Source organism: Chanodichthys erythropterus, chromosome 9 (genome assembly GCF_024489055.1).
Source record: "Chanodichthys erythropterus isolate Z2021 chromosome 9, ASM2448905v1, whole genome shotgun sequence".
Classification (NCBI taxonomy): domain Eukaryota; kingdom Metazoa; phylum Chordata; class Actinopteri; order Cypriniformes; family Xenocyprididae; genus Chanodichthys; species Chanodichthys erythropterus.
The window spans coordinates 21,547,452-21,566,677 of record NC_090229.1 but is presented as its reverse complement, the minus strand read 5'-3'; the positions used below and the strand labels follow the sequence as shown (position 1 = coordinate 21,566,677).

General features: G+C 36.7%; 1 protein-coding gene across 3 annotated transcripts; it reads right to left on the bottom strand.

Annotated features, from left to right (window-relative positions):
• Positions 1-27: 27 nt before the first annotated feature.
• On the bottom strand, positions 28-18,292 carry wasa (WASP actin nucleation promoting factor a). 3 transcript variants are annotated; one of them, XM_067395012.1, is made up of 11 exons: positions 17,858-18,292; positions 16,213-16,353; positions 10,870-10,956; positions 5,374-5,470; positions 5,198-5,230; positions 5,054-5,089; positions 4,638-4,812; positions 4,352-4,530; positions 3,135-4,054; positions 1,167-1,275; positions 28-992 (listed from the first exon to the last, which is right to left on the bottom strand). In XM_067395012.1, exons 1-11 carry the CDS (start codon positions 17,999-18,001, stop codon positions 940-942), a joined length of 1,974 nt encoding a protein of 657 aa, XP_067251113.1. In that variant the 5' UTR covers positions 18,002-18,292; the 3' UTR covers positions 28-939. The 3 variants fall into 3 exon arrangements, with proteins under 3 accessions (XP_067251113.1, XP_067251115.1, XP_067251114.1); XM_067395014.1 differs by having other exon boundaries at positions 31-992; positions 17,904-18,002; XM_067395013.1 differs by having other exon boundaries at positions 32-992; positions 17,897-18,292.
• Positions 18,293-19,226: the final 934 nt, after the last annotated feature.

Below are 19,226 nucleotides of genomic sequence, written 5' to 3'. Positions count from 1 at the left end.
CACATTTGAGTATATTTACATATGGTAAATACATTCAGTACTGGTGAACATTAGATTATAGAAATACACTTTTGCTGATTAACACATTCAGAAAATATAATAGTACACTTTTAATAACCAGCTGTGTCATTCACAGACAATGCCTACACAACATAAACCTTGCACGTTTACATTTCAGTAAGCTATCAACTTTACATTTCAAATTGACTTGCTCCGGTTTCTTTGATAACCTTTTCATGGCTCTGTTGTATAGAACAAATCAAATACGCTCACAGAGACTGAGAATCCCTGAGACTGGAGAGAGATCCCTAGGTATGCATGACATATTGGTACCATATCAATTTTATTATTGGCATTGCAGATATTGGATATTTAATTGTGCATGCTCATTTTTTTCACATTAGATTTTAACAATGTCTTAAGTACCTTTTAGTTGCCTATGTATGGATCAGATACCCTTGGATTTTATCAAAAATATCTTCATTTGTATTCCGAAGACAATCAAAGGTCTTATGGGTTTGGGACGACATGAGGGTGAGTACTTAATGACAGAAATTTCATTTTTGGGTGAACTAACCCTTTAAGGTAAATTTTTAAAAAATAATATAATTTTAACAACACTGTTAAATGTGATATCAAAGCAAATTTAAAAATGAATATGCATTTTTCATACGTTATATTATAATGTTGTGATACCTAAAATCACTTGGTACATTTCAATCAACTGATTTTGGTCATCAGTGTTGTATTTTTATTTTATTTGGGAATAATAGTAGCCATCGGTTATCGACCATAACATGAAAATTATCACTTAACTTGGCCAGAATTTGAATATCAGTGCATCCCTAGAGGAAAAGCATAGGATAAGTGTTGTTTAACTTCCAAAACATGTAATGCTACCCGAGTACATGTATGGAAAATATTTCAATTACAACAGGATTAATCCCACTCTTCATCATCATCCTCTTCATCATCAAATTCATCATCATCATCTACAAAATATTACAAAGTAGAAAAGGTTAAAAGTGCATACGTAAGCAAACCAACTTAATGTCTGAACATTATTATTTACACAGCATATTGTGTTAATATTAATATAAAAGTACTACTTTTCCTTTCATAATTATTATATAAAATAAAATAAAATAAAAATCTTGAGTGGTTACCAGATGAATGAATGACTTTACTCCTCTTCTGCATCACCATCATGAGAGCTCCAACTATTCCCTCTCCTGAATCCGGTGCAGGTGAAGGGGGTTCTGAGCTTGCGCTCACCTGGACAAGAGATATAGCTTGTGTATAGCTTGTATAGAGTGATAAGCTTTAAACATATATGCAAACATTACTTGAAACTTATCAGTGCTTAGATCTTGTAAGGAAGTCCCCTGCTTTGAACACCAAATTGACTTTATTGCTTCAGCAAAATAAAATATTTACATTACTGTTCAAAATTTTGTGGTCGGTGTTTATTTATAAAAAACAAAACAAAAAAAACACACACACATTTGTGTTGTTCACGGTCAAAAGTGACTGAACACCTGAACTTTCTACTGTTTTTGTTTTCAGTAAAATCAATGTAATATATTTTGTTTAATAATAGTTTTTCTTTTTATGTTTTTCTTTTTTCTTTTTAATATTTATGCAAACATTCCCATTGAAAATGAAAAAATTCAATTCAATTAAAGCTGTTCTTTATGTTAAAATAGAGACAAGGCCTTTAAGAACCGATTATTAGAGGCAAATTAGTGTCATCTGTTGGGAGTAAATTAAAGAAAGAAAAACATCTGTAATGCCATAGTGTGACCACTAGATTCTATATAGCTCTATTTAAAGAGGCCTTTAAATTCCCTATTTTTTAAAGACATAAAAAACTTTTTAAGACAAAACAGTTTTATTAGGTTGTGGATTTGGATATATATTTAGACATTCTCAAAGACTACTTTTTGTTAAAGTTAAGAGATTTTTTGTTTGATTTAAAGTTTTGAAGAGTGACGCTTTTTAAGGCCATTTAGCTTTTTCGAAGTCTACAAATTTTTTTTTTTCATTCCATTCCACTGAAGTAGCGATTTTTAAAAATGTAAAACCTTTTTTGGGGGGCTAAAATGACTGAACACCAGAGGGTTAAAAACTTTAATATTGTGAAAAATATAATTTTAATATATTTTAAAATATTATTTTATTATATTTATTCCTGTGATGGCAAAGCTCAATTTTCAGCATCATTTCTCAAGTCTTCAGTGTCACATGATCTTTCAGAAATCATTCTAATATGCTGATTTGGTGTTTAAGTAACATTTCTTATTATTATCAATGTTAAAAACATTATTTTTGTGGAAACTGTGATAGATTTTTTTCAGGATTATTTGATCAATATAAAGTTCAAAAGACAGTATTTATTTGAAATATATACTTTTGTAACATTATTTGTCTTTACTATCACTTTTGTACAATTTAATGTGTCCTTGTTGTCTGGGTATCACCAGACCAAGCTCAATTTAAAATTGAACATTGGTCTGGGGAGTTTGCTATGTATTTTCTAATGCACAAGAGGCGTGATCAACGAGCATTATTCACACAATTGGATAGTCCTTCAACCAATCAGATCAACGATCCGGGTGACGTACTTTTGCCGAGAGACGCGAAAACTCCAGACAGGTTTAGTTTGTATTGGTTTGTAGCATTGATCAGCGGTTTGCAGAAGCAGCAATGGCATTGAGTGATTTTTTGCAGGTTTTGCAAAAAAAAACATGAAAGTGAGTGGTATTTACACCCACTCGAGTGATTTGTTTGCTAAACTAAAGAAGTCATTCAGCATCGTCGAGAGGTTAAAAGGAATTGGATTGACGGTCATGCTTGCCGTCGCTTCTCTATCGTCATCGTGTTATACCCACCAATAGCAAGCAAGGTGGATAAGCCAGTCTGTGATTGGTTCCCGCAAAAGTGTAACAGAAGCAGTAGAAATGAATGTACGGGTTACCAGACTGAGTTGCCAGGCGAAATAAAATCGCCGGCAGATCAGGCTGGGTTTACCCAGTCTAGTGTCCTTGCTGAATAGAAGTAATTTCTTACAAAGAAAAAAAAAAAAAAAAAATCTTAATAACCCCAAACTTTTGAATGGATGTGTGGACGCTCACCTTTTTGAGTTTCATTCCGGATTGTATCTGGGATAGTAATGCTCCTCTACCTACTTCCCCACCGCTGGATGCTGGAGGTGGTGGACCAGTTGTAGGTGAGGAGTTGCCTCCAAAACTCGCTGGAGGAGGAACAGCAGGAGGAGGAGGAGGAGGAGGAGGTGGCGGAGGTGGACCTCCTGCACTGGGTTTGGCTGAGACTGGAGGGGGTGGAGGGGCAAAGCCTGAGGAATTGCTTTGGGGAGGAAAGCTGGATGTAAAGTTACGAGGTGGAGGCACAGAATCAGCAAAGTCTGCAGGTGGAGGTGGAGGAAATGATTCACACGGTGGAGGAGGGAAAAAATCAGATGGGGGAGGAGGTAGCGGCATTTCAGATTGCGGTGGAGGTGGCAAATATCCTCTATTGTCTCTTGGAGGTGGGGGTAAGGGTGCACTCCTCATTCCTGGAGGTAGTAGTGGGGGAGCTGCCTCAGTAGGTTGGGGCGGCAGGAAACTACCTCGCCTTTCAGACATTTGTGGTCCAGGTCTCTTTCCTGGAATGGGTGCTAAAGACTCCCTACGTTCTCCTGGGAGTGGTGGCGGGGGTACGCCTCCACTTCGACCTCCGGGTGGAGGCGGTAAGGGTGCACTGCGGACTCCTGGAGGTTGAGGCATGGGCCCAGTACGCCCACCAGGAACAGGTGGCAGGGGCCCTAATGATGCAGATCGGGCAGACGAAGGACCACCGCGGCCCTCAAGTGTTTGTGCTCTTGGAGGTGTGGGTGGAAGGGAACCTCGATGGGATGGTGGAGCAGAGGATTGACCGGGGACAGGTGGTAGAGGCCCCGAACGACCTTGAGGTAGCGGCGGTGGAGCTGAGGAGAACCCGGATGGCACTTGAGGAAGAGAACCCCGATGTCCACTAGGAACAGGAGGGCGAGTATCTAAACAAATATTAAACAATACGCTTAGAAAAGAGGTGCACAATCATGTTCCTAGAGATCTACCTTCCTGCATAGTTCAGTGCAAACCCTTCTCCAACAAACCTGTCCGTAATTATCACGTTCCTGAAGATTTTAATTAGCTGGTTCAGATTCATTTGATTAGGGTTGGAGCTGAACTTTGCAGGAAGTTAGATCTCCAGGAACAGGACTGGGCACCCCTGGCTTAGATGCATAACATGAAACAAATCTAACATTTTAACTTGGTTGGTGAGCTGTTTGCATATCTTGATGACTTACCCTGCTCGTTCATAGCCTTTTTAACAGCCTCCATTCCACCTGAACGCTCAATGACATCATAGATGAGTTGAGAGGTTTCCGAATCATTCATATCTGCTTCGCTGATCCCAGCGCAGGACAGAAGTTTCTTCAGGTCTGGGTCCAAATCGTTGGAACCCATGCCTAGATGACTGACATGCCTAAAGTCATAACAGAACAGAACATAAGCATACCAAAAAAAAAAAAAAAAAAAAAACTCTACAGAAGCCATTTATCTTGGTTAAAGCAAGTCTACTTATTCACTCACGTGAATCCACTGGGTGCTCCAATATCACCCTTCAACAGTTTGGATGTTTTTTTCTTATTTTTCTTGTCTTTTTCTTTCTTTTCTTTCTTTGATTTGGAAGGGGTAATTTGGTTCTGGATCTGGACATTACTTGGTACCACTGGAGGCATGGCAGGAGAGGTAGGAGTACCAGAGCCTGTGATTCAAGATGCCATTAAATTGTGTACATTTCATGCAGTTTTACATCAATGAACAGTAAAATTTAAGTTTATATTGTTTTCAGAACACGTTCAATGCCTCTGGTTAACTTGTGATGCAGAGAAAGCACAGGATATATATATATATATATAACAGAATGATTAAATTAAAAAGCACAAAATTCAAAATACAACCAAATAACATTAGCATCCCAATGGACAAGAAAAAAAATCACTTACCATTTGGTCGAGGAAGCAGTGGCAAAGCTCCACGATCTAAGAATATAAAAGCATTTTTATTTTATTTGCACTTTCTTCAAACAACCTGCACTTCAAAAGAAATAAAATAATATAGTAATTGTGAGAAATCACAGTGATTCCTACCTCTAGACTCTGATCCTTTTCTCTGCTTTTTCTCTTTATGTTATGAGAGGAAAACATAAAAATCATTTCAATTAGATTGTCTTTATAATCTATGTTTATGTTGAATTGGTAGAAAAATATTTGAAATGAAATATAACAAGTTGTATTGTAAGAACGTATAGCTATATTTTTAATACCAAAGCGATTATTTCTCTGGCTGATCTTGTCCTCCACTACAGCAAAGAAATTTTCAGCCTCTGTTACATCTGCAAAGTTTAACCCCACTTGACAGTCCTGTGGAGAGATGCAAAGTTTATATTTGAAATATTAAAGTCCATGTCAAAAATGAAATGTTAAGGAGTGAGTCAGTTAAGTTAATAAAGTAAAATTACACTACTAGAACTGTAGCTTACATTAAAGGTGATGATACACGGGGCAACTTTTTGAGGAATGTTGCCAGGCAATCTCACCGAACAATGATGCTTGAGAATAAGCAACATATTTTTTCCTGGAGACTTTAGATTGAAATTAGTTTCCCATTCTCAATGGGAAAGTGCCCAAGCATCATCGCTTGGTGACATTGCCCCGCAACATTGCTCAAAACGTTGCCCCGTGTATCATCACCTTTAGGGTTAGTTCACCCAAAAATGAAAATTCTGTCGTTAATTACTCACCCTCATGCCGTTCCAAACCTGTAAGACCTTCATTTATCTTCAGGACTCAAATTAAGATATTTTTGATGAAATAGGAGAGGCATATGACTCATCCAGAGACAGCAATATAATCACCACTTTCAAGGTCCAGAAAGGCACTAAAGACATTGTTAAAACAGTCGACATGATTACAGTGGTTCAACCTTAATTTTATGAAGTGATGAGAATGCTTTTTGTGTGCAAAAACAAAACAAAAATAACAATTTTATTCAACAATTTCTTCTCTTCCCTGTCATTATCCTTATGCAGGTGACACAGTAAGCACAGTGAAGGCTTCTGTGTTTACGTTCGAATGCCGGCTCAGTATTGGCCAAAGCTGATCACGTGAGCAGCACGACGCATGGTTTTGTTTTTGTACACAAAAAGTATTCTAAATTAAGGTTGAACCGGTGCAGTCACGTTGATTTTAACAATGTCTTTGCTATCTTTCTGAGCCTTGAAAGAGTTGATTATATTGCTGTCTATGGACTAGTCATATATTTCTTGGATTTCATCAAAAATGTCTTAATTTGTGTTCTGAAGATGAGCAAAGGTCTTACAGGTGTAGAAAGGCATGAGGGTGAGTAATTAATGACATTTTTTTCAATTTTGAGTGAACTTACCCTTTAAGGCTGATTATGATTGTTGTTAGCATTACGCTAACTCACTATTAGCACTGAGCTAGCAAACTTTTGAAAAGTAGCCCTGACAACTTGCAAATGCATAAATGTACATTTAAAATGTTAAACAAAGGAAATTAGCTGTAATAACTGATTTTTCATTCAACATAAGTTGAAGAAAAAATAATAATAATAGTAAACATTTTAGCTGTCTCATATATTTTGTATCTCTGATAATAAGCAAAATTGTTTGGCATCTTTCTTTTTTTCTTTCTTTTTTTTTTTTTTTACTATAGGTGTATGTCAAAACTTCTTGAGTCCCAATTATTTGAATGAACATTAAAAAAAAGAGTTGTTGATATTAAGAAAAATAACTGAATAAACCTGACCAAAAGGTCCACTAATCACCTTTAATGGTGACATCACAATAAAGTTTTTAAAGTAAAACATTAAAAAAATGAATAAATAATAATAATTCAAAATAATAATCATGTTCACATCCTCATAAACCACCATGCTTTGAACAGACATACACATCATAAAAGTTGGCATGAAAAGGAAGTTGCGGTAGTCTTTCATACTGTATTGTGACATATATTCAAATGAAATGGTTTCTCAAACAAGCTGTGCTGTGATCCTATATGTGAATGACATGTTTTCTTCATAAACGTGTCATTAGAGAAGAGATGTCATTGCAAGAGGGAGAGGAGGTTATGATTAAAGATCATGAGTTTTTATAAAATAATAATGTGCACGGATAAATCATTTATAATAAATATTGCAATATTCCATAAAAACTGTCTTTAAAGATCAAGTGAAAGGGATTATGGGTATTCCTCCCAGCTACAATCAAGTTCAAGTTCAAGTTCGGTTTATTTCTAGAGCACATTTAAAAACGGCCAAAGGCCGACCAAAGTGCTGTACAACAATTAGAAGAGGAGTGTACATAAAGTATGAAAGAAACAGTTAAAAGACAAAGAAACAGAAGGCAGAGAAATATAGACACTATATACACACATATCTACATATACACATATATATACACATCCATATATATATACACATACATACACACCTACGTATATATACAGATATATGCACGTACACACACATGTATGACATACATGATATATACATACGCATACATACACATGCATAAATACACATTATATACACATATATAGACATACACATACATGCATAAACATATACACATACATAAATACACTCAAATACCTACATATTATATACCAAATGCGAGAGAGAAAAGATGAGTTTTAAGGCATGATTTAAACTCAGATAAACTGGAAGCCATTCTGACAGAGTTTGGAAGATTGTTCCAGAGCGTGGGGCCAGCCACTTCAAAAGCTCGATTTCCCCTCGTCTTTAGACGGGTTCTGGGGATCTTTAAGAGTAGTTTTCCCTCCGATCTCAGTCCTCTCACAGGAGTGTAAGGGTGAAGAAGATTGGTCAGATAGGAGGGAGCTAGATTATTTAAAGATTTATAAACAAGTAGTAGGATTTTATATTCAATTCTAAACTGGGTAGGCAACCAGTGTAGAGATCTCAGGAGGGCGTAATGTGATCGAATTTATTACGCCTCTTCAGAAATCTAGCTGCAGCATTTTGAACTACTTGTAATCTAGAGATTTGGGTCTTTGAGATCCCGTAATACAGGGAATTGCAATAGTCCAGTCGTGATGTAATGACGGCATGGATTGCAGTCTCTAAAGAGCCCTCCGAAAGGAAGGATTTAATTTTTGAGAGAGAGCGAAGATAGAAAAAACTTGAACCAACAACGGTACTTATTTGTTTGTCAAATTTCAAACAGTTGTCAATAACCACTCCCAGATTCCTCACTTGGGGAGAGATAAACAAACTTAATGACTCAAGATCAATTTGATTTTGTGTTCTGGAGTCAGAGGGGCTGAAGACAATGACTTCTGTTTTATCTGAGTTCAGGAAAAGAAAATTATTGGAAAGCCATGATTTAACATCATCCAGACACGCTAATAGAGTATGGAGAGCAGATTTTTCTTTTCTTGTTACAGGCAGATAGATTTGCATGTCATCTGCGTAACAATGGAAAGAAACGCCGTGTTTCCTAAAGATGGAGCCCAAAGGAAGTAAATAAAGAGAGAAGAGGGTGGGAGCTAAAATAGAACCCTGAGGAACACCGCAGCTTAGATTGCCTAAGGAGGAGGTGAAATTACCGACTTTAACTGAGAAGCTTCGATTAGTTAAAAAAGATTTAAACCAACTTAAGACCTCCCCCCGTAGACCGACGCAGGATTCCAGGCGAGAGACAAGAATCTCGTGATCAACAGTATCGAAGGCTGAGGACAGGTCAAGCATAACTAAAATAACAGAATCGCCTGAATCAGTAGCCATTAGGATGTCATTGAGGACTCTAACAAGGGCAGTTTCGGTACTGTGCATTGTTTTGAACCCAGACTGAAATGTCTCATAAATGTGATTATTAGCTAAAAAGGATTGGAGCTGTAAAAACACAATTTTTTCCATCACCTTAGAAATGAATGGTAAAACAGATATAGGCCGGAAATTGGCTAAGACAGATGCATCCAGTGAAGGTTTCTTTAAAACTGGAGTGACCATGGCCATTTTTAAGCTGTCCGGGACAGACCCTGAATGCAGACATTTGTTTAACAGGGACACCAGTCCCGGTCCAATAATGTCAATCAATTGCTTCAAATAACGAGGGTGTATTGTATCAAAGGGACATAGGGAAGGTTTAAGTTTTACAATTACTTCCTTAACTGATTGTAGAGAGACAGCATTAAAAGTAGTCCAAAAGGCAGGTGGGTTTTCAAGCGTCAAGATTTCGCGATCAGTTGCTTGTATCTGGGCCCTCAGACTCATCGCTTTGTCACTAAAATGTCTTAAGAAACCTTCACAGAGTGCAGAGGTAGGATTTTGAAAAGTGTTTACAGGAGGATTTAACACTGAATTTATAACAGAGAAAAGAATTTTAGGAGTGTGGTGGTGTTTGTCAATCAAGTTAGAAAAGTAGAGAGACTTGGCTTTCTTAACAGCACACTGATACAAAGTCAAACAGTTTTTAAGAATATCGAATGAAATTTGCAGTTTGTCCTTTTTCCATTTTCTTTCAGCTTTCCTACATGATTGTCTTAGAGAGCGAATATTTTGATCAACCCATGGCTCGGATTTAGGTTTTGGCTTAAAAGACTTAAAAGGAGCAGCAACATTCAAGACATCCAGCCATACAGTGTTTAAAACTTGATAATGTTGTTCAGCATCTAGTTCAGCTAATGAGGATTCAAGTGACATAGAAATGCTGGCTTCATTATAAAGCTTAGTAAAATCCTCGCAGAACGGTGGTGAGTAAACACGGGTCTGTCTTGTGTCAGATGCTGCTTTATTGGAGATGGCAGGAAGAGACATTTTAAATATGATAGGAAAATGATCAGATATGAGAGATTCAATCACTTCATTGTCAGTTATCAACAGGCCAAGAGACAGAATTAAGTCCAGAGTGTGACCTTGGGTATGTGTAGGGAGTGTAACCCATTGTCTTAGACTGAAAGAGTCAATGATGTTCAAGAACTCTGACGTTAGTTGTTTCGATGGACAACACACATGGACATTAAAATCACCTAGTAAAATAATCCGATCATAATTAGTGATGAGATCCCCTATAAGCTCTGTGAATTCTGCTATAAAGCCTTTAGTTGAATGCGGTGGCCGATATATCAGAGCTACAATGCTTCTCTACTGGGCATGCTCAGTAGCAGAGGCAGATATGGTTCAAAGTACTGTTTGGATGGCCAATCCTACACAGATCCTATACAAATGGCTTCCACAGGGGCATTCCATCATTGATCAAATTTGGACATGCTCAACAGTTTATCAGTTCTACCTTCACCAACAAACAACACTGTAAGTTCTTGCTATTTCAACTTTTTAAGATGCTCATACTAAATGACCTAAAACATGACTGTATTTTTTATATTTTCCATTAGACAGTTCAGTTAAATTTTAAAATAGAGATAAAATGGAAGTATTTTTTACAGTGGTAAATTACCCAACCAGCAAATTAGCCCAACTAGTTTTTATCAGCAACAACTGCATGGATTCACATTTAAATACTCTGTGCAACTTTGCCTGCATGAATGCATCTGCAGACAGTGTTGTTGTAGACAGTGCTATGAGGAAGTGTTGGAAACATGCTAAATTAACTTTACAGGAAAGAGAAATGAAAACTTCCTCAACACACATACACACACACACACACACAAAAATACTATTGCTATTTGATACTGTGAATACAAGCAAATGACAGTGAGCATATAACGTACAAGGTTGCCATGAACTGCTGTAAATACAACAGGGAAATACTTACATCTCCAGGGAAAGTGTGAAAAAAAGGCTTGACTCTTTGGTACATCAACTGGTTATAGATTTCCTGTTCCCAGACCAGCCTCCCTGCCTGAATGGAAATAACAGTTCTGAGATCATCTCAGTTTTCTCCCAGACAAACACGGGTAAAAAAAATTGCAGAAATATTTTTGTTTTTTTAAAATACTTTGTTGAGATTTTAATTCACAAGTGCACATGCAAAATGTGCTAATGATTATAATAATGACCTATAAAATCTAAAATGTAAGACTTAAAGGGTTAATTCACCCAAAAATGAAAATTCTGTCATTTATTATTTACCCTCATGCCGTTCCACACCCGTAAGACCTTCGATAATTTTCGGAACACAAATTAAGATATTTTTAGTTCAAATCTGATGGCTCCATGAGGCCTTCATAGGGAGCAATGACAAAGATCCATAAAGGTACTAAAACACCTCTAAATCATATCATGTGCATACAGTGGTTTAATATTAATATTATAAAGTGACGAGAATATTTTGTTGCGCCAAAAAAACAACAAAATAACGACTTATATAGTGATGGCCGATTTCAAAACACTGCTTTAGAATAAGGCGACCAGATTTCTGAAATGGAAACCGGGGACATTTCCTATGTGAGTGGTCAAAATACCACCAAAATCTCATTTGTTATGATCTATTAATTAAAAAACGGGTACATAGGCCTACATTTTTTTATTTTATTGTTGTGGGTTTCACATTTTACATTAATAAATATTATGATTTAATTTTATTATTAGGATTTTTGGTATGGTAACTAGCCTAAGTACAAAAAACTATTAAACTATTACACTATTTTGAAAAATCACATTACAAAATATGAGATAAATAACACAAATAATATTTGCAACATTTATTATTGATTTGAATATTTTAATTTCCACGAGCTGTTTATACTGTATGAAATTACAACTTTTGTCCAATGAAATTTTAATTTTCTGTTAAAAGCTTTACTGACATAAAAGGAGCTTTTGTTTTGGTGTTCTTGTGTAAAGTTAATAAAATGTAGGCTTCTATTTCCCACTGGAATTTGTAAAATGGTCTGTATGTACCTCCTCCTCCTCTTCCGCCCCCGGAAGAAAATTTTGTACATTTTAAGGTTAAATGCATTAATCTGGTGCACTTTGGAAGCTCAAAATTAAGAGCTTCAACACATGTACAGTGTACACACTGAACAAAGAAACAGCATTGACTTGTACCTGGACATTAAAGAGGGTTCAAACCTTTTTTTTTTTTTCTTTTTTTTGGTTAGGCTAGTACTTTACACAACGTATTGATAAATTAAAATACTAGTTTGTAGCCAATTTCTAAGATAAATCCTTGAGCTTTAATTTTGATCACCAAATCGCCAGCTGATCTCGTGAGCAAAGTGCGCACTTCTTTAAAACACGCAGCACATACTGTACTATATATAGCCTACTTAATCACTGTATTTTGCTGTTTTATAAAGGCACAAAGCCATATCACGGTTTAGTTCGTTGGCAAAATGCAACGTATAGAGAGCATTTATGTTTTATATTTTCAGTTCATTATGAAACGATGGTGGCGCATAGGGTCATTAATGGGAAACACTGAAAGAATGTTTAGCTGACACATGTGCTAAGGTTGTCATATCAGTTGTTATATCATAACAAAAACCCTATGGAGTCAAATTAATGCCTTAAAGTTTTGCACAAAAATAAAGTTTTGTAAAACACAAAAAAGAATTGAGCTATAAAAAAAATGTTTTGCAAACAAAAATAAAGAATTGCAAAGGAAAATAAAATATTGAGTGGAAAAAAAATAAGTTTTGCAAACAAAAATAATAAATTGCAAAATAAAATAAAGTAGTGCAAAAATAAAAATATAATCAATTACAAAAATCAATGACAGCTGTAATCCTATTTTATCTTTGCCACATATTTTTCATGCTCAAACCTACTAAATCATTTGTAACGCTCATTTTATTCTGCGTTTCAGTCAACTGTGCGCTTACGATACCGGTTTTCTTTTGCGCTGCACTTTTCTGTGCGGATCTCTTTATGGCACTGGTTTGACGTGGGGGTGGAGTCAAGAAACGGGGGCACGCCCCCGCGAAACACGTCATCGGCAGGAGACTCAGATCGCAACAGAACAGGGCAGCGTTTCCCAAAAGCATCATAAGCTTTTGGAAACCAATGGAGCTACGATCAACTTAGGCTTACGATGCTTTTGGGAAACGCTACCCAGATCAGATCAAGCATAGAGACAGAGCGCATTTATTATAATCTGAAAACCACGCCCACCGGGGGAAAAACAATCCAACCGTCTCCATTGACTTTGTAAAGCGTGAGGCTGCCTTCTTGTCTTTTCTGACTCATTACAATAAACAGAACATTGCCTAAAAGCTGCTACGTGACAAGGTGTACAGCTAACAAGCTAAAAAAAAAAAAACAGAAATACGTTTTTATAAGCAGTCGACCCCAAAAAACGAATGTTTAAGGACACAAAAGTGGATACAGGCAGTGAGACAGAGCGCAACGGGTCATATTACTATAAGAAATGCATTGGAGGGGGTCGTAATCGGTGACAACATATGCTAAACAAACCAACAAAAACAAACCATGCATTATTTTTCACCATGTCAAAGAATTATTTCACCTGTCGCCGATTACGTTCCCTTCCAATGTATTTCGCGGGGGCGTGCCCCTGTTTCTTGACTCCACCCCCACGTCAAACCAGTGCCATAAAGAGATCCGCACAGAACAGTGCAGCGCAAAAGAAAACCGGTATCGTGAGCGCAAGCTTGACTGAAACGCAGAATAAAATGAGCGTTGCAAATGATTTAGTAGGTTTGAGCATGAAAAATATGTGGCAAAGATAAAATAGAATTACAGCTGTCATTGATTTTTGTAATTGATTATATTTTTATTTTTGCACTACTTTATTTTATTTTGCAAATTATTATTTTTGTTTGCAAAACTTATTTTTTTTCCGCTCAATATTTTATTTTCCTTTGCAATTCTTTATTTTTGTTTGCAAAACATTTTTTTATAGCTCAATTCTTTTTTGTGTTTTGCAAAACTTTATTTTTGTGCAAAACTTTAAGGCATTAATTTGACTCCATAGTAAAAAAACCCTTCAACCGGACTGAACGAGAGTCTCAAGGCCTGCCGCTGCTCTGAGTGAGTGACAGGAGGCGTGTCTCTGTACAACTGCTGTGGCATTGAACTGTTTAACATATTTTAATAGAGAGATATGTTTAGAAAAAATATATATATATTAACAGCACAATTAAGAAACCTCTATGCTGTATGCTGGCCAGAGTTTTTTGCAATGTATTTGCGGATTATTTTGAACGAGATATAAAACGGGGACATTTCCGGGGACAGCTCCAGTCAGGGACGGAGCACCAAAAACCGGGGACGTCTGGTTACCCTACTTTAGAAAGCATCGGAGCGTTATGAATCAGTGTATCGAATCTGCAGTTCGGAGCGCCGAAGTCACGTGATTTCAGCCGTTTGGCGGGTTTGAACCACGATCTGATTCATGATTCGATACACTGATTCATAATGCTCCGAATCTTCCTGAAGCAGTGTTTTGAAATCGGTCATCACTAAATAAGTCGTTATTTAGTTTTTTTGCCGCACCAAAAATATTCTCGTCGGTTTATAATATTAATATTGAACCACTGTACCAGTGGCGAGGCCAGAAATCTTAAAGTGGGTGGACCTTGATGAAATAGGGTGGACCTCTATTTTTTGTCTAATGTGTGTGTATATATATATATATATATATATATATATATATATATATATATATATATATATATATATATATATATATATATATATATAAAATTCACCTAATTTTATTATCACGGGAAATGACGTGGACAATATGCATCTGCCGCTGCAATAACGCCGCAAATCTCTTAGAGACAATGACAGATTAATCTAGTTTATTTTCTTATTATTTCTCTTGTAGCCCATAGTGAGAAAGAATAGTATTTTTCGTGAACTGATTAGTATTTCGTGTTAAACAAGTTGTTGAGTAGTAAGCTATCTTACTAATATTTTATTGTCCTCGAAGCGCGTCGGTTATGCGGTGATGTGCTATGATATACCTGGCCAAAAGAATTGCAATATTAATTTAATAATAAAAGTAGCATGATAATAAGAAAAAATAATAATGAAAGGATTAACGCGAGGTTCGGGCACGGCATCAAATCGATTAGCCTAACATTTTTACCCAAATCCACATGCCGAGTCTCTCCTGTCCCATGATGTTTCTCATTATGTTTCTCATGTGTTTTCAGTCGGCGCAAACAAGAAATATTTACTAGAGTGTGGACTAGCTTTGACTCTCTGCGCAGACTAATTTTTATGACCATGGACGGTTCATGCGCCGAACGCGTCTTTCCGCGCTTATGGGCAAGAATTGCACTCTTAACTGTGCGCGAGACGGAGGGGAACATGGGAAATGAAGCATACCCGGGCCTTAACCGCTCCAAATTAGTGGACTGGAGCTGACGGATCACGTCAGGAAAAATATGGGGGGCATTTGCTTGTTTGGAGAGTTACCGTCTTAATGGTGTGGGGGAAGCTAGGAAACAATACTGAACCAAAGCTCGATTTAATTTCATTGTCATCACTTCAATTTTTAATTTTTTTTACACATAGGTGACTATGTTACCATAGAATAAATTGTTACTGTAGAATAAATAGGCTAATCACAGTAGAAATGAAACAAACCGGCACACATAGTCTATTATAAGCGCAAGTCATGGACGGTGACGCACGCCGCATAGAAACAGCTGCTGTCGCGACTCTGGAAAGCTGAGTTTACCGGCGCAAAATAAAAACACATTATGTATTTTTAATAATACATTTTTCAAATTATATATAGGCTTTCACAACAGATATGACTATTTCCAGGCCAAAGTAGTGTCTGGAAATAAAATGAAATATTCTGGCACCTTTGATTGGGTGGGCCAGCCATCAATCTGGGTGGGCCAGTGCCGCCCTGGCCCTTCTGTAGCCTCGCCACTGCACTGTACTCACATGAACTGATATAGATGTGTTTTTAGTACCTTTATGGATCTTGACAGAGGAAGTGACATTACTCCCTATGAAGGCCTCACGGAGCCATCGGATTTGAACTAAAAATATCTTAATTTGTGTTCCGAAGATTAATGAAGGTCTTACGGGTGTGGAACTGCATGAGGGTGAGTAATAAATGACAGAATTTTCATTTTTGGGTGAACTAACCCTTTACTGCATTTCTTTAGTGTAACTGTTATACTGTTTACACCATGTTTGCCAATAAGAAATAAATAATCTCAAAAACCTTGATGTCATAGAGACGGATGAAAAAGGAGCGCTGAAGACTGTCCTTGACGAAACAAACTACTCCAGATTGCTGAGGTGTCCAGCGGTTCGGGTCACTCGGAACAGCCATAAGCAACTGCACAACCGCTGAGGACAGAGACTGCAGACAAAACAAGAAAAAGGGGCCGTAATTAGCATCACATTTTCACAAAAGCCTGTTATATATGATTGTACTTGAATCACATCCATTAATGAACACACTGAGGAAACACTTAAAGTGGCAGATTATACAGTAGCTGTTTACTAGTCTATTATTCTGTGACAGGAAATGTCTTTAGGCAACTTCCCCTGTCATACCCCCTCTCAGTGATCACAGTTTAAGCTGCAGTGAGGGCTAATTTCACACCTTCTCTTCCTTTAATCACAAAAGCTTTCACTGTGCAGTCAAGCAGCACCAAATACCCACAAAATGGCAGTTCCTGCATTGTCGGGTCTACAGACTACAGTCTTTTGATGAGCATGTATAACTTAACGCAATAAAGCAATACATTTGCATATGCACTGCATATGTGTATGCATATAATGCGTAAAACCTCACATTAGATAAATGTGGATATTATAAAGTCACCAACAGCAGCACAACAGGCTATCCTGAATGTGTCATAATGGAATAATCAGAGGAAGTAGAAAAAAAACAACCCAATGCAGAAGTGAGAAACACTTTTGGATTTACTGGTTTACCTACAGCTTTCTTTGATGTACAGCTACATGTGGCTTTCATTTTTTAATGAATGACTAAAAAAATCTTTAAAATTTACTGTGAATTTACAGTAAAAATGTGAAGAAATTGAAATATTTAAAGAAAGTACAATCATTTGTAATGCGTCACAAAGTGAGTTCTGAAATTGTCATTTAACTGAAATTTTGTACGTTCAAAAACATAACTTTAACAGTATGTCACTGTTTTTTACATTGATTTACATTTAATGTGCTGTTTTACATTTTGTTAAATCTACGCATTTTCACTGTGTATTGTAAGGTAACTTTTGTAGCATTTTACGATTTTCAAATTAAAATTACAAACATTTTTAAACTTTGAAAGTCACACCATTAAGTTACAATGACACTTCATTAAACTATATTACAAAATGTATGAATTTTCTTTTTTTTTTTGGGCCATCCACACATGGTCAAAGTGACAGTGAAAATATTTTACTTCTCATTTCAGATAAATAAGGAGGAAAATGCTGAAAAAAGAGAGTTCAATCGATGACAGATTCTCAAAAAGAGAAGTAAAAAATAATGGTCAATAATCCTTATCTACAAATATCACAATATCTCAATGCATATATTTTCACAATAAAAAAACCATACATTATTTAAATATTATGACATTATGATATTTTTGTATATATATTTGTAAACAATTATATTGCATAAAATATTTGTATTTCCATCTTGCAATTCATAAAACGAGCTTCCGCAGTGATAGTCATAAATAAATGAACACACTAGTCATGCCTGAAGAGTATATTTTAAATGCTTTTAAAGCATCCAATCAAATTTTTGGCCCACAGTTTGCACAGATGTGACTCGATTTTTTTTTTTATCAAGAAAAACGCTTGTGCTTTTATCTACCTTCCCTCTACAAAGTGTAAATTTACCTCAAGCCTGGTCTCTGTATTGAAGGCCCCTGAACTTACCACACACCTCCTGCCCAGCAGATCCTCCAGCCTCTCATTCTCCTGTGGACTGAGCAAAGAGCTGCCCGCACTCTCCTGACCTTTCCCCTTCGCTGCTCGCCTCATGGCCTCATATGCTCACGCAACAAACCGTTAAAAAGTTACACTCGAAGCGAGAGAAAGAAAGAGACCCCGAGAGAGAGAACGAGAGATCTCCTCTGCACTACCGGTGACTAGGCTGAACAGCGAGCATCGAGTTTCTCTTCCTAGTTCTTACTCTCAACATCAGCAGACAAAAGCTTTTCACAGGAAATGGACAACCACACTTTTTTTTTCTTTTCTATTTTCATTCTCTCGCCTGGTTGTGAGCTTGACACACTGCTGTATGTTCATGTTGCTTTCAGATTAGAGCGGAAGTCCCCTTAGTGTCACAGCAGTCAGATCATCAGAACAGCCATTACTGTGCAACTGCTCCAAGATAACCTTCTGTTGGTTGGTTCCCATGCCTCTAATATCTGTCTGAATATTACAAATTATGAAGGACAGAAAACAAGCAAGACAAATGTGCTGAGGAATTACTAACTGTGGTAAAAAAAGAAGAAATGAAATCTAAAAAAGTGAAATGAAAACTTAACATTATATGGCGAAGAGATTTTTTGGCTTTTCTCAACTTTTGACCAAAGTTCCTCACTCAATGAAACTGTTTAGCTGTTTGTTTTGCACTGTTAAAAGAGTTAGTTGATGTAAGAGTTGAGAAAAAAATCAAGGCAACGCATTGCACTGAGATTTTGCATTCTGGAGTGTTTCCCGTAATTTAGCTAAAATGAAATTGTTTGTTCATCAAATACTAAATGTCTCCTACAGCAAATATACACTTGTCACAGGTAATACAGATCTTCTGTTTAGATTTTTTTTCAATTAGAAACACCTTAATTAGCACACATTATTATTATTAGGGCCCGAGCACCGATGGTGTGAGGACCCTATTGTAATTGCTCAGTCAATTCTTCTTCTTCTCTGCAATGATTGCATTTTTGAGGGTCTAAACATGCTTGAAAACTCATGAAACTTTGCATGCATGTCAGAAGTGGTGAAAATGTATGTCTGATATGGGTTTCAGAATTAGGTGTGGCAAAATGGCTCAATAGCACCACCTACAAAATTTCAATTAAGCTCCCTTCTTTTTGCCATTTCAGACATTGTACTTTAATGAACTCCTCCTAGAGCTTTAATCAGATCAGCATCATATTTGATCGGTCTAATCTAAAGGCCTTTGCAACATTAAATTGTGAAGATCTTGAGTTTTCACTGAAGGGCATGTCCGTGGCGGCCTGACAAAATTTCGCCATGA